This window comes from Condylura cristata, unplaced genomic scaffold (genome assembly GCF_000260355.1).
Source record: "Condylura cristata isolate star-nosed mole 26May11 unplaced genomic scaffold, ConCri1.0 scaffold00051, whole genome shotgun sequence".
Classification (NCBI taxonomy): Eukaryota; Metazoa; Chordata; class Mammalia; order Eulipotyphla; family Talpidae; genus Condylura; species Condylura cristata.
The window spans coordinates 1,420,756-1,434,576 of record NW_004567152.1 but is presented as its reverse complement, the minus strand read 5'-3'; the positions used below and the strand labels follow the sequence as shown (position 1 = coordinate 1,434,576).

The 13,821-nt window shown below is 56.1% G+C and overlaps 1 protein-coding gene across 1 annotated transcript in view; it reads right to left on the bottom strand.

Annotated features, from left to right (window-relative positions):
* Positions 1-1,150, bottom strand: part of TBX1 (T-box 1) — an 8,262-nt gene extending 7,112 nt beyond the window's left edge. The window contains exon 1 of the mRNA XM_004694935.2: positions 967-1,150. Within this exon, the coding sequence (XP_004694992.1) occupies positions 967-1,150 (184 nt within the window). The remainder of the gene's footprint in view (positions 1-966) is intronic.
* Positions 1,151-13,821: the final 12,671 nt, after the last annotated feature.

The window sequence follows — 13,821 nt, the reverse complement described above, 5'->3', positions numbered from 1 at the left end:
CTCTCGGCCGGGGCCCCCCGACCGCCCGGACCGGCTCCCCAGAGCGCCCGGCCGTCAGCCGCCCCTCGCTTTGCCGCCCTCCCGCGTTGCGTTTCTCGTTTCTCTCTCCAGGCTCTCCTTTTCCCATTTGTTATTTCTTTACCTTTGTCTTCCTTACTTAAAATTTCCCTCCTAATGATCTTCCTTCTTCCCGTCCCTCTATTTGTTTTATTTAATGCCCTTGCTCTTTTTGCTTTCTGCCCGGCTCTTGTCTTTCTACTTTATTTTTCATTACTCTTTTCTTTCCATCTGTTTTCTGCCTCTTATTTCTGTATGCCCTTCTCTGTCATTAATGGTTGGTCCCTTAAAAATAAATAAAAACAAGTCTTCCGCCAACTTTTAAAAATGACTTAACTTTGTTTTGTATCATCAATTTTTTCACATTCTTCTTTTTCGTTCTTGCCTTCTTTTTATCTTTCCCCTTTACCCTGCTCCCTTTCGGTTTTCCGTGTTCTCTCCTTCCCTCAATTTCTTTTCCTCCCAGCTGCCCTCCCTGCTATTTTCTGCTCCCTTCTCCTCTCTGGACTTTCTTGCCCTCTTCGGTTCTGCCGGCTTTCCTCCCACTTCTGCAAACTCCTCACCACCTCTGCGCACTTTTCTCTGGTCCCCCTGTGCTCTCCTTACCGGCCTCCACTTGCCCTCTTGTGGGCTTGTCTTTAGGTGTGAAAGGGTCTCTGCAGCTGGATGCCCAGGCAGGAGGGTGCACTGGGTTGGAGGTGGGGTGCTGGCCCTTACTCTGTCCCAGAATTGAAGCTGCAAGCCTGGAGTCTACCGCACAAGAACTCCCTCCACCCACTCTGCACCCTGCTCTGCCAACCCTTTTTTGTTGGAGCCCTGCAGCAGCAGCAGCAGCAGCAGCAGCAGCAGCAGAAGCAGCACGACAGGGTCCTGGCGGGCAGGTCCATGTAGATGCAGTCGGAGGCTCACCTTCCATGTCCCTGGTGACAGTGCTGAAGTGCATCCCGGCCCGGGATCCCAGCAGCCCGTGAAGCTTCACCGGGTCGGAAGACCCGGGACCCAGGCGAGTGAAGTTCTCAGAGGCCTTTGCTGCAACCAGAGAGGCGATGCTGAATGCGCTGGCTCGGGAAGACAGCGGGATCCGCGCTTCCATAGGCGCCCAGCGGCCTGGTCGGCGCCGCCTCTGACTGCGTGCACCCAGCAGCACCGAAGCCGGCCCAACCCACTGGACCCGGGGCGGGGGCCTATGTTGCCACTCACAGCCTCCAGCTCCAGGCCTAGGGGATTTTGGTGTCATTAGCTCTCCACTCCCGGCTGGTGGCGGTTGAGGGACCCAGATGGGTGGAGCGCCCTGGGATTGAAAGGTTGTGCTGCTTTTCAAGCTCCTTGTCCCTCATCTCTGCTCCCAGAGACCTCCATGACCAGTGCCCCTTGAACATCCTGCTGCTGCCGCCCCGCCCCGCAGGCCGCTGCTGAGGCCAGGGTTCCCTCTGTCCAGCGAAGCCACTGTAGGCTTCTCTAGCCCCAAAGGGGAGGCAGCCACACTAGAGATCCCAGCCCCATCCCACAGTAGTTTGGCCACCGATGAAGAGCATCGGGGCTGCCTGGGCCCAGTCCTGCCCCTACCCTCAGCCCCTCCCGCCGCCTCCTCCCCTGCTGCCCCAGCACCTGGGTGAGGAGAGGACAGTTCGGTTCCTGCACCAGCCACAAGCAGACTACCCCAGAGACTGGGCCGTTGTCCGTTTCCTCGGTGCAGTTGAAGAGGACCCAGCCCAGCAAACACCCGCAAACCCTTCTGTCGGCTCACTGTCTTAGTCAGGGACCCCGAACAGAGGGACACCGCCCAGGCCGTGCAGCCTGGGAGCCCAAGCGTCACGCGCACACGCGCGCGCGCACCGCCTGCCTCTGGCCAGGACGCTTATACATCCGGAGGGTGGGCAGTGCCCGCTCCTCCGTCCCAGAGCTCGGCTGGGGGCAGGGAGGGCTGGGGGCGGGGCCTGGAATGGCCGAGGGAGAGGAGGACAAGTCGGAGGAGTTCAAACCGCCAGGTCGGATTATGTGTTGCCCCTCGACACCCACCCAACAGCCAGCCTGCCTGCCTGGGGAAGGCTCTGGTGGTGCCTCTGTGCCCAACCAGGCCAAGCAGAGTGAGACAAGGCTGCCGCAGAACTCAGGGCTCCTAGGCCTAGGCATCCCAGATGCTCAGGCCTGACTTGGCCTATGCCTTCCCCCACATGCTGCCTCTGAAGCTCCTCTGACCATTTCCAGGGGTCCATGGCCTTCCTGTCCAGCATCTCCCTAGCAAAGCAATGATCCTTCCTGCCTCCTAGAAGCCTTTCTGACTTCACATTGAGCCTCTGGAGACCAGGGCCTGCACTTCCTAGGCCTCTGCTCCAGCAACCATGTTGTAGTCTTTTTCCAGCACTTAATGGGGATGGCAGCTTCTCCTAGGGTTTTTAAAATCCCAGAACCTCAACCCCAGGTTTGAGGGGGTACCAGCTGGGAGGTGGGGAAGAACCAAGGACTGCATATTAACGTGGAGAGGGATGGGGGAATAGGTGCTAATAAAAAGGTGATGATTCTGAGTCCAAGGTCCAGGAAAGTACCCCAAAGTGCTACAGGTGAGCATGTTGTGTGACTGGAGTGTGGTGTGTGTGACCTCAGGTACAGCGAGTTCCTCCCCGCCCCCAGGGCTGTGTCTGTAGCTTTGTGGACTGCAGAGAGTAAAGGAAGCTGTTGTCAGAGCATGTCCCCTGGCTCTGAGTGGCTATTCAGAGCTATGACAGTAATGCGGACTGTGAGGTCCAGGGGCAGGTCAAGAAAAAGTGTGATATGGAGACCATCAGGCTTCCAGATCCTGTCCTTCTTCTCTGAGCAGAGCCAGCCCACTGCCTCCCATGTCCTAGGAGAAGCTATCCCTTGCAGGAGGAGAGCCCACTAAGAAAGGCATCCATGAGGGCAGATCATACCAGTGCTGGGGCTCTGTACCCAGAAAAGCCCTGGGACCTATAGCCTGTGGTTGGGTCCTCATGTGGAGGGCATGACAGAGGTGGGACTTTGCCTATCACTTCTCATATCTGGGGTACATGCTGCTCCAGCATGTGGGCAATACTTGTGATTGTGCCCTAAGCACCTGGGGAGCCTTCCATATGAGTCTGGGCACACATCTGAGGGCAGCAGACAGATGTTGACCCCACAGATGCTGTTGATGTCCAGAGAGAAAAGTGAAAGTGGAAATCTCCGCTTCCTAGAGAAGTTGGTCAGCTTCCTGGGCCACTGTCCTGAGGTCACTAGCCTTCTGTGTCCAAAGTGGTGGAAGGGAGACCAGCGAGTTCCCAGTCCCTCATTAACTCTTCGTACCCAAGCTAGGATCTCCAGACCAAGTCTACTTTGCTAGGGCAATGAAGGTTTTGGAGAGTGACAAGAGAGGTAAGACTCCCAGCTAGCACCTATGTGGCTGTCCACTGCTACTTTGGCAATTGCAGAAACCCACCCTGGGGTGCTCAATGCCCTGGACCTCCTGGAGTTCTTAATTAAGGAACCCAAAAGGACCCACAGTGCTGGAAACCCTAAGCTGCCAAGTTGTTGCCACCTAACCAGGCTAGGGTCCCAGATCCTCCCTCCACACTCCCAAGAGCTCTTCGCCACCCTCTTGCTTCTCACCCTGCTGGCCAGTAGCATCCCATCTGAGGTGGTCCTTGTGGCTATCCCCCACCCCATCAGGGCCTTCCTGCAGCCTAGAGGGAGCACACCACACACTCCCATCCACCCTACAGGAAGTTCCCCGAGGGAAGGCATCCTCTTGTCCTCAGCGCCTCCAGTGAGGGGGCATGCCCCCCCCCAGGAGGCCCAGCTGGGTGCTGGCATGGCAAAGAATGCTGGGTGCAAGAGGGTTCCTGAACTGACCAGGTAAGTTCCTTAAGGCTTGTTGCACTGTTGGGACCTGGGCTTAGTGGTCAGCCCTTTTGCCTGTAACTCAAGGTGTAGTTAAGACCCTTTAACACCCTCATTTCAACTGCTCGGGTTGTCTCTGAGATGGGGTTATAATGAGGTCATTTTTTAAAAAAAGATTTATTTATTTATTCAGAACTTGGGTATAGGGCAGAGGTGCAGGGGTGGTGAGAGAATTTACCAGAATCACCTCCAAGGCCAAGAATCGAACCCACACCTAAGCAGCTGCAGCCAGCTTGCAGTGCTGCATCCTAACCCATTGCACCACCAGAGAGGGCCCATAATGAGGCCATTTTAAGGGCCCCAAACCTAGCTTAGCTTTCACTGGCAGCCAGTATGTTAGGGGTAGAGACTAGAAGTCTGGCTGAGGGGGGGTGGGTGCTCAGGGACACCAATTCAGCCTTTGCTTCTTTCTCAAGGGCCTGCTGAGGCCCCATGAGGGCCCTGCACACCAGCACTGCCCAGGAGCCTTTCAGCTGAGGCTTACTCACCACCCCTACACTCCACTGTACCCCACTATCTTCAACTTGAGGGCCCCCTAAAGTAAGCCATATTTTAGGATGTTTTCTCCCAGAGCACAGAGTGTTGGCTGTTCCCTGCCTACCCTGCTTTGCCTCCTCAGAGCATACTTCTCTCCCATAGGGGAATAGTCAAGACAGGTGCCCTCATGAGCTATTTGTCGGGTCTCAGCTCTCTAGTCCCTGTCCTTTGTAAGGCTCATCTGAGCCTGAGTGCTACACCATGCTCAAATCCTGTCTCTGTTCCAGTGGTCCAGGGCCTGCAGTGGGGGCAGGGGCAGCCCACCACTTCTTTCACTAACTACTTCTTCAGACAAAACACACACCTGAGCCCCAGCTTCACTGGGCATTTGGAGCAAATCCGCAAACTTGGATGATGCGAGCTTCTTCTCCAGGGTTCAGACAGGACCCAGACTTTTCTTGACCCCCTGAATTCATTTCAGGAATGATTAAGACTGGACCTGGCTCTGGCTCCTGGACATGGCCTTAGGAGTCTTCACAAGAAGTCCTCAAACCAGGAATAGCCTGTGCCCTACCTTTCTGCTGCTGTTAATGCTCTACCCATGCTCCATCCCTGTGGCAGAGCCTAAGGTGACTGGCTCCAAGGGAGGCAGAGGGCAACCTTCAGTGGAAGCTGGCAAAGTGAGTTCTTTCTTCCCTTCCCTGCTTCTCCACCTCTCTGCTCCTGGCCTAGCTTGGGCATCTCTTGCAGCAACTCAGGCCTCGCAACCAAGCCCTGTTGTTCCTCCAGTCAAAAAATGGACTTCACCTGCAACATCAACAGATGCTGCTTTCTGGGTGGCCCAAGTGGCGCGAAAGACAGCTCCTCCAGTCCTGGAAGCAGGGGGGCCACCACCTTGCAGGCTTAGTCCTTGGGGCAGAGACATCCCCTCAGTCCCTCTGAGGAGCAGGGAGAACCTTTGATTCTGCAGGGTGCAGAGGAGAGAGCACTGTGACTTTGTCAAAGCCAAGGTCACATATGCCACCTGCCCTGATGCCCCAGCACCCTGTGAGCACACTGGGGAGGGTCTGCCAATCAAGACTGGGAGAATACTTGCCCAGAATTGGAGGCCTGTGGGGGTTTACTTGGGGCAGAACCTGGAACAGGAGCAGTTTCCTGTCTGGCTTGGGGTGCTTCCTTCTACTGATCTTGGTCTTTTGTGACTCCAGGGGTGCTATCCTGACACAGTAGGAATGGTGACCCTTCTCCCCATCACAAGTACCTGAAAGGGCAGAAACTCTGTTGACCCCTACTGTTTCCAGGTCTTCCCCCCCACATTTCCTTCTAGAGCAGAAGTTCCAACCACAGTTCCCCTCAGTCCTTCACCTTGGTATTGGGCCTTTACTCAGTCCTCTAGGAGCTGTGTCTGTGTCTGGCCCTGAGCTCTGTGCGTGGTGTGTGGCATAAGGGAGCCCCAGGCCCATGAAGAGGCTGAGGGCTCTGGGGAGGATATGCCCAGGTAAGCCCACCCTAGGAGGCCTGATGGAAACTTTGGCAAAGGCCCAAGTATTAGAAACAGCTCTGAATTCTGTGCGTGCAGTCTGGGATGTGGAGAGGACATCAGGTAGGGTGAGCTAAGGGGGCAGGAACTTGTGATCTGAGAAGTAGTGGGGGAGGGCAGTCTGGCCCCTGGCCCTTCCTGTGGTATTGCCTGGGATTCTGCCTATGCTCCATAATCATTTGCCCCCTGGCCCCAGTGCAGTGCCTGACTTTCCCAGCCGTCCTAGTGCGAGGCCCCTGTGAGGTTAATGACCACAGAGGGACTAAGATCCCAGGAGGGCAGACATGGTAGAATCAGAGGTGTTTGATGGGTGGGGAAAAGAGAAAACTGGACAGAGGCACTCACCTCTGTGACATAGGGGCCTCAGACCACTGGGGTGGGGTGGGGGAGACAATCCGAGGTCCACAAAGCACAGCTGGGTGGTGCTGCACCCCATCACTGTGGGTGCTGTCTTCTGGGCCCAGTGCCCAGGAGCACAGAAAGGGGGAGATAGTGAGAAGGATCATCAGGCCGGATAGGACTGTCAGCTGGGCCTGGGTGATTAGCATCCCCTGCCCCCCCACCAGGGCACCAGGGCCCCCTGCAGGCTGGAAGTTCCCACAACTCCAGAACAAACAAACAAACAGACTGATGGACAGCCAGGCTCTGGGCCCCTCTCCAATTTCTGGGACTGTTGATTTAGCTGCCAACTTGGTGGGAGGACCCAGCCACATGGGGAGCTGACTATTTCTCTGTCCATCTCCTGGCCAGACTAGCTCTTCCTCCCAAGGTGCTGGCAGGCAGTCATCAGGGACCAAGGTGACTTGGATTTAGGTCTAGCATGAAGCTGCTCCCTACCTACTAAGGGGGTTTCAGAAACAAATCCCTATAAGGTCTCCCATCTCCCCATTATGGCCAGGGAAAGGGGCCCCACACTTTCCAGGGTTCCCAAGACCACTGGGGTGTGTTGGCTGAGGATGAGTGACTGGAAGAGAATCACCGGCAGACACTCTAGGTCCCTTTGGCCAGCTGTGTACTAGGACCCAGCTGCCACGCTTGGGTACCCACATTACTGCACACACACAATGTGCATGGACATGCATGCACACCATGCAAGGACCACACATGTGAACACATGGCGATTAGCGTGGGAACACTCAAGTGACACAGCACGTGCACGTGTGCGGTACCCTTGGCACACTGGGCACAGACACACAAACCTGGGAGACCCACACACTCTATCCATGGGAGCCAGGGCACACACTCCCATAGGCATCTGCGTGGGCAGCAGCCCTCAGCCAGGGGTGAAGGACACTCACAAGAACTGTGTGGGCCTGGCCTTCACACAGCCTCTGTAGCAAGTCTCCAGTGTCAGTCACTCACTCCAGTAACTCCAGCCGCCCTTAACGTTATCTGACAACTGAGTCCTATTTGTAACCTCAGGTACCACATGATGAAGAAAAAGTAAATTGTTTCCGTCCACTTATGCTGGTTCATTTCTTGAAGAAAACACAACCAAGAAAAAAGGTCCAACTGTTCTGGGTGTGGTCCAGGGAAAGTCTTGTAATGGGGTCAATTAAGGGGGACCCTCCAGGGGTGGAATCACTGGGGAGATCACGCTCCACACTCGGATACCCACTCTACCCACAGGCTTGGTGAATAAGATGAGCCCTGGGAAACTGAGAACTTAGAACCTGGGGCTATGGCCAAAGATCATGAAGAATGATGGTTAAGTCAGTGACGACCGCCCCAGGGTCTCCCAGGACTCTCGCTCTCTCCTGCTGCCCAATGACCTGGGCTCTAGGCATGAGCAGGTAGACTGGCCAGCCTGGGGCAGGCAGCAAGGATGCTGCTGTCACAGCAGAGTCAGAGCAAAGCCACAGTGGCTTAATGGGCAAGGCTCCAGCCAAGGGTCCCCTCTGCTGAGGGCCAGTACCCTCATGGGCAGACAGGAGCCGGAGGCTGGACCTCCCAGTAGATATTCCTCCCCAGGTCTTTAAACCCTACTTAGTCTTCTACCTCCTGAGAGGTGATGCTGTGAGGACAGCAGAGGAGAGCATCTTCAGGTGAGACTTGGAAGCAGAGCAGAACTGTGGTGGTGTGGCCCAGTCACCACCAGCTGAATCTTGCCCTGTGGTGTCAGTGTCTGGGGGCAAATTTTGGCCTTGCCAAGCCTCTGTGTTTTTGTCTGAGAAGTGGAAATGCTAAAGGCTGCACAGTGTGGAGCAAGGGAGCACATGGTGGTTCCCGAATGTGTCTGCTCAGATGCTGTCTCCATTGCTGCTGCCTCAGCCTCCTTGGGCAACCCCCAATCTTACCTGATCCCTTGGCACTGTGGATAGGGCAGCTGTTGCCTCTCTGTTCCCTCTCTATGTCTGATGCTCCCAGCCTGGCCTGCAGTTGAGGCTATGCCCCCAGGAAGCCCAGTTTGGCCCTCTTCCTGGCTTCCCCACGTGGCCTAAAGGCCCAACTCAGTCTCATTCTCCCCATGTCCTTGAGTACAGCAACGTCTCATCCCAGCCAGCCAAACTCTTTCCCTCCTCCAACGTCCTGCTAAACCAGCCAATGTCGAAATTTCTCAAAAGCAAGCAAACTTACAGAAAAGCTCAGAGTTGTGGTTTTCCGAACTTAGATTCCTGTCCATCTGGCTGGGCCAGGTGCTGTCCATGGCAAACTGGACCGGAGCCATGGTGGATCCCACTCTGGGCTGATAGCTACTGGAACTGAGACTCGGTGCCTACATATCCAGAAGCATGAGGGTGCCCTGGTTTCTTCCTGAGACCCTGTGAGTACAGCAGGAGGAGAAAGGATATGGCTTCACAGCAGAGCAGGGCATGAGCAGGGATCCACTGTGCTGACAGGCAGGCTAGTAGAAGAAGTGGTGAGGACTAGAAAGGGTCTGGTGCCCAGAGGATGCATGGGCTGGGGGTGACCCCAGGCGGCCATCTGAGTGGTGGTTATGCTTTTGAGGCTCTGAAGCAGGAGGCCTCCTGGGAAAATGGGGGTGGGAGAGGTGGTGGAGGGTGGGAGGGCACCTCAAGGGGCCCTAGGGGCTAGGAGGGAGGCTGGGGTGAGGGGAGGGGCTGGAGGGAACTCTCGCCAGGTGGTCTTAATCTCCTCAGTGAAATAGGAGTCCTGGGGGCTGGTGGAGGAGGTGGGAGCTTGAGACAGCTGCGGGGAGGGGCCGGGTCTGACAGCCCTGGGGCCTGCTGGCCAGCCAGGAGCCCTGTCCACCGCGCCTACTCCTCCAGTCAGCTCAGAGATGGATCCCTGTACTGAGAAGAGGGAGCCAATTCTTCCACTCACCTCACCCCCTCAGCCTCTTTTGCTTTCATGTCTGAGAGAAAGGCTGCCCTAGCATGTATGTGGAAGGGGTGCCCTTTCTGGGGATTGAAGGGGCAGAGGGGTGCCTCTACTGAAGACCCCTCCTAGGCCACCACTATCCCACTACACATTACAGGTTCTGAAGTAATGCTGTGGGGACAGAGAACAGGAGTGAGGGACCCCTTGCTAGGCTTAGACCCTCAGCTTCTCCCAGTCAACCTGACACTGGGACTAAAAGTAAGAGAGGGGAGAATCTGGGTGTGTACCCCCACTCAGACTTTGGCCTTCTCCTCTATCCACTAAGGATATCCCAAAGACAGGGAAACTGAGGCCAAGAGGGGATGGGTAAAATTTGCCTTGGCTGCCAGGCAGTGGGGAGAAGAAGGGGACATGGACAGCATGGAGGAATCAGCTGTCCCATTCTGCTAAGTGGGTACTTGGCACCAGGTGTGCTGGGTGAATAGATGGATCCTTTACCAGTGCCCCAAAGCCAACCCAGCCTCTTGGTCCAGGGTATGTGCCAGAACCAAATATACCTGGACAGCCCTGCGCTGGGTGGGATGTGGGCTGGATGCAGGTTATCCAAGGCTTTGCTGGCAACAGTCAGCTAGATGAGTGTCTGGAGAAACCGAGGCAGCCCTATCAAAGCCAACATGGAGTGGGGACACTGGGATTTCTTTGCTCCAATCTCTCCTGATTCTGTGGTGGCTCCTTCTCCATGGCTGCCAGTCGGGGTCCAGGCTCTTTCCTGGCTCTGCATCATGGCTCTGCCCCACTGACAAACCAGTTTCAGGACTGCAGCCCTTTGCACCTGCTCGGCTCTGAGCTCTATTCTGCTGCTTCTCTGCTTGTTAGGCCCATCCCAGTGGGTATGCGCCCCTGGCATTTGTTGTTTATGTCATGGCTCCCTTCTGAGCTGCCGGGCATTGCGGCTGGGCCATATGTGGAGAGAACAGTGAACAGAATGGCAGGACCAAGCATCTTGGTGAGTGACCTCGAATGTCCACATGAGGTGGCACATGAGTGGGCCTGCTCCAGTCTTTGTGAACTGGACCCAGATTGCACTATGGGAAAGGCAAGACTGAGTCTTCCTTTCTTCAGATTCCCTTCAACTTAGCCCTCAGAGACTGAGAGCTCCCTTGTATGGCCTAGATGTCAATGTGCCCCCAGCACCTCTCACCCATCCCTTCATATTCGAGACAGGATGACTACCAACCACTCCCTTGGTAAGGGAAGTTTTTGTAGATCTCTCCTACTATCCACCAAGTCAGCCAAAACCTTAATTCCGGGGGAAGAGCTTAGGCTGGGAATTCAGAAGATGGCAGTATCTGCAGACATCTATAGGGCCATCAGGGGTGGAGGAAGCTGCCCAGATCAAAGGGAAGAAAGTTCTGGAAGGATATTGTTCCCAGATGAAGAAGGGCTCCCTGGGAGGTAAACAAAGGGGGCTGGCATCAGAGAAGGGAGGAAAGACAGTGGGGTGCTTCAGGCCCCTGGAGGACACTGATTCCTAGAAATTGAATCTGAAAGACATTTTCCTGACTCCAGCTCCTGGCTTTGCTTCCTGGGACAACTGCCCTTTGTGCTGTCAGCATGAGTCTATTCTCTGTGCTGGCCTCTGCCCAGGGACCAGGGGCCACCAACAATAGCCTAGATGCTACTGACTCCAGGGCCCACTTTCCTCATCCACAGGCCCAGTAGAAACCCAGGGGCCTTGGGAGCCCAGGTCCAGAGGCAATGAGCAGTGACCATAGGGTAAGGGCACAGGTTCAATGCTGCACCAGGGATAAACCCATCCCAGTCCAGCCCACAGGAGCTGGGGGTGCTGTTAGGAGACATGAGCAATAATTGTTGGGCACCTAGTAAATTATACCTCACCATAGCTGCTGAGGACACTGGCCCAGGGTGGAATGTTCCCACCATCACTCTGTGTGCTTTCTCCCCTCATGTAACTCCAAGTATCTCTGGCTCTGATCTTGAAGCTGGACATCTGCAAATAGGTACCCAGACCCTTCCAGACCTCCTAGCAGCCCCGCCCCCTCCCAACCCCCCAACCAGTAGTCGGTCTTCTGCCTGGACACAGCCCCAAAGCCGCTCCCTGTAGCCAGTGTGGACAGCCTGCATCAAGCATCTTGGATTTCTGACAAGGAGACCCCCCACCTGGTGACAGCTGACATCTGAGTCCACCCCACCCAGTGGCAAGGGGCAGGGGTGAGTGACCTGGATGGAGACAGCTGCTGTGGGAACTGTCAGAAAATCCAATAGCACTTGCCCTGGTGCCAGAGGAGAGACTGAGTCACAGAGTGGAGTGAGGCTGAGGGGCCTTGCCCAGTCAGGAGCTCCACTCAGTCTCAGTCTGGCCCTCCTCTTAGTACCCCACACACCTCTGCAGTCCACCCGCCCGCCCAGGCAGAAATGGCCATTTCCTCCAGCCCCTGCCCCAGGGAGCGACATGGAGCTGGCAAAACAAACAGGCCGTTCCTCCTGTGGCCGCTGGCTGGTGATGGATGGTCAGAGGGACCGGCCTTGCTGATGGACGACCGCCCATCATGTGTGGGCCAGGGGCGGGGGCCGGGTAAGGCCTCAGACGCAGGCGTAGACATGCTGTGAGTCTTGGCGCTGGCCTCACCGCTCTTTGTGACCCTCCTGGGGCAGAGTCACAAATGGACAAGTCAGACCCCTGAGCTGGTCTCCCCATCAGAGCTGTGCAGATAGCAGTCCAGACCCCTAGTCCAAGGGAATAAACCTGACAATGTGAGAATGCATCTGAAGGTGGCATCCTCCATTGCCCACTGAGGCTCCCCTCTGTTGCCCAAGGGGCCAAGAACCCTCTCCTCACCTTTTGCATTCTGGGCCCAGCTGGCTGGGTTTCTTTGAAGCCTTTATAGAAACTACCTGTGTGTGCATCAGCTCAGGGGGCCTCCATGGCTGCAGCCCCCAGCAGAGCCTGAGTAGGTTGTCTGGGCCCAGTGCCTGGTATGTGGGAAAATGCCCTGGAGGTGCCAGGCCCCTGAGCTTAGGACAGGGTCAGTAAGCATACCAGGAGTGTCTGAGATGAATAAAGACCTGAGAGTGGGGTCCAGAGGCTGAGCTCTGACAGAGCCTGTCAGGACCCCCTCTACTGCCTGGAAGACCAGTGGTGGGAGCCTTCTTCAGCATTCCCTCACAGCCCCTCTTTGTATCTGTCAGAGTCAAAGATTGTCATCTCTGTGTACAGATGGGCAAATCAAGGCTCAGGAGAACTGACTGGAGGGAACAGAAGCCCAGGCTGGGGTGGGGCCCAGCTGTGTATCCTGTCACACTAGGCAGTGTGAGCTGTTCTATGGCCCCCAAGAGGCTGTGACTGACATGTCTCCAGCCCCAAATGCCTCAGAGACCTTCAGGTCCTAACTGCTGGCCACCTGCAGGGCCTAAAGGATACCAGCTACCCAGACTGAAGCCTGCGGCAGCACAGGCCACCCATCTGGTAACTGGTTAGAGAGGAAGAGGCAGGCCTCTGACCGCCCCCCCCCCCAGATGCTCAGCCCCACTGAGAGCCTGTCTGGCTAAGAGGAAGTTTCTAAGACCCCCATTTCCTGAACCTCAGATCAGGCTGCTCTGGGGCCACCCACATCCCTCCTAGCTCTGCCTTTAACTCCTCCAAACTAGTCCCATAGCTAGACAATCCCCATATACATCCCCATATACATGTTTCCTGGGTGGCCTGGAGACTTGCCACATCTAAGGTCAGCAGGGGCAAGAAACCCCATTGAATGGGGTGTGGAGGGCTTTATAGGTAAGGGTCCCTGGTCGGGGGGAAGTGCTGAGCCAGGAGTGACCTCTCTTGGAGACAAAATTGCCTGTGGAGCAGGAAGTGGCTTCCACCTTAGGACACTTCAGGTTGGCTCAGGGGTTCAAGGCCAGCCCTGTATAGGCAAGATGGGTCCACCTGTGCAGTCACTGGTGTAATACTTTTATGTCCCTGTCAGCTTCCGGAGCTGGGCCAGGCTAGCTGAGGTCACCAGTCTATGCTGATGGGGCCTCTGAGGGCAGCAGGTAATGCCAGAGCACTTGTGTCTGAAGGGCTTATGCGCAAGGACCTGGGGTCCCCAGAGGAGCCTCTCAGGCTCCTGGCAAATTTGGACCATGCTGGCCAGCTGGCTGAGGTCAAGATCTCCCTGCCCTTGCATGTTGCTGGGAGCAGGAAGTCTGGGTCTGATCTGGCCTGGCAGAATTAGGGGCAGAACCAAGGTCCATGTGGGGTAGGAAGTGACCCTGGGCTCTGGCAGGGATGAGGTGACCTCTGAGGGGCCATTTCCTCCCTTAGTAACATCCTGCCCAGCAGCAGGAGGGAAGAAGGTTCTAGTCTGGCAGGCAGGAAGGGCCTGGGGCTCAGCATCCCGTCTGGCAGGGCTCTGGGAGGTCCCAGAAGGGAATGACCTCATGGAGGACTGAGTCTCGGCAACTGAAAAGCCGCTGGGTCTCTCCCTATGCCTCAACCTGGGTCTCGTGGGCCCTCCCTGTGGCTGTTTCTAGAGTTTCCAGAGCTATCAGCCATAGCCAGGAGATCA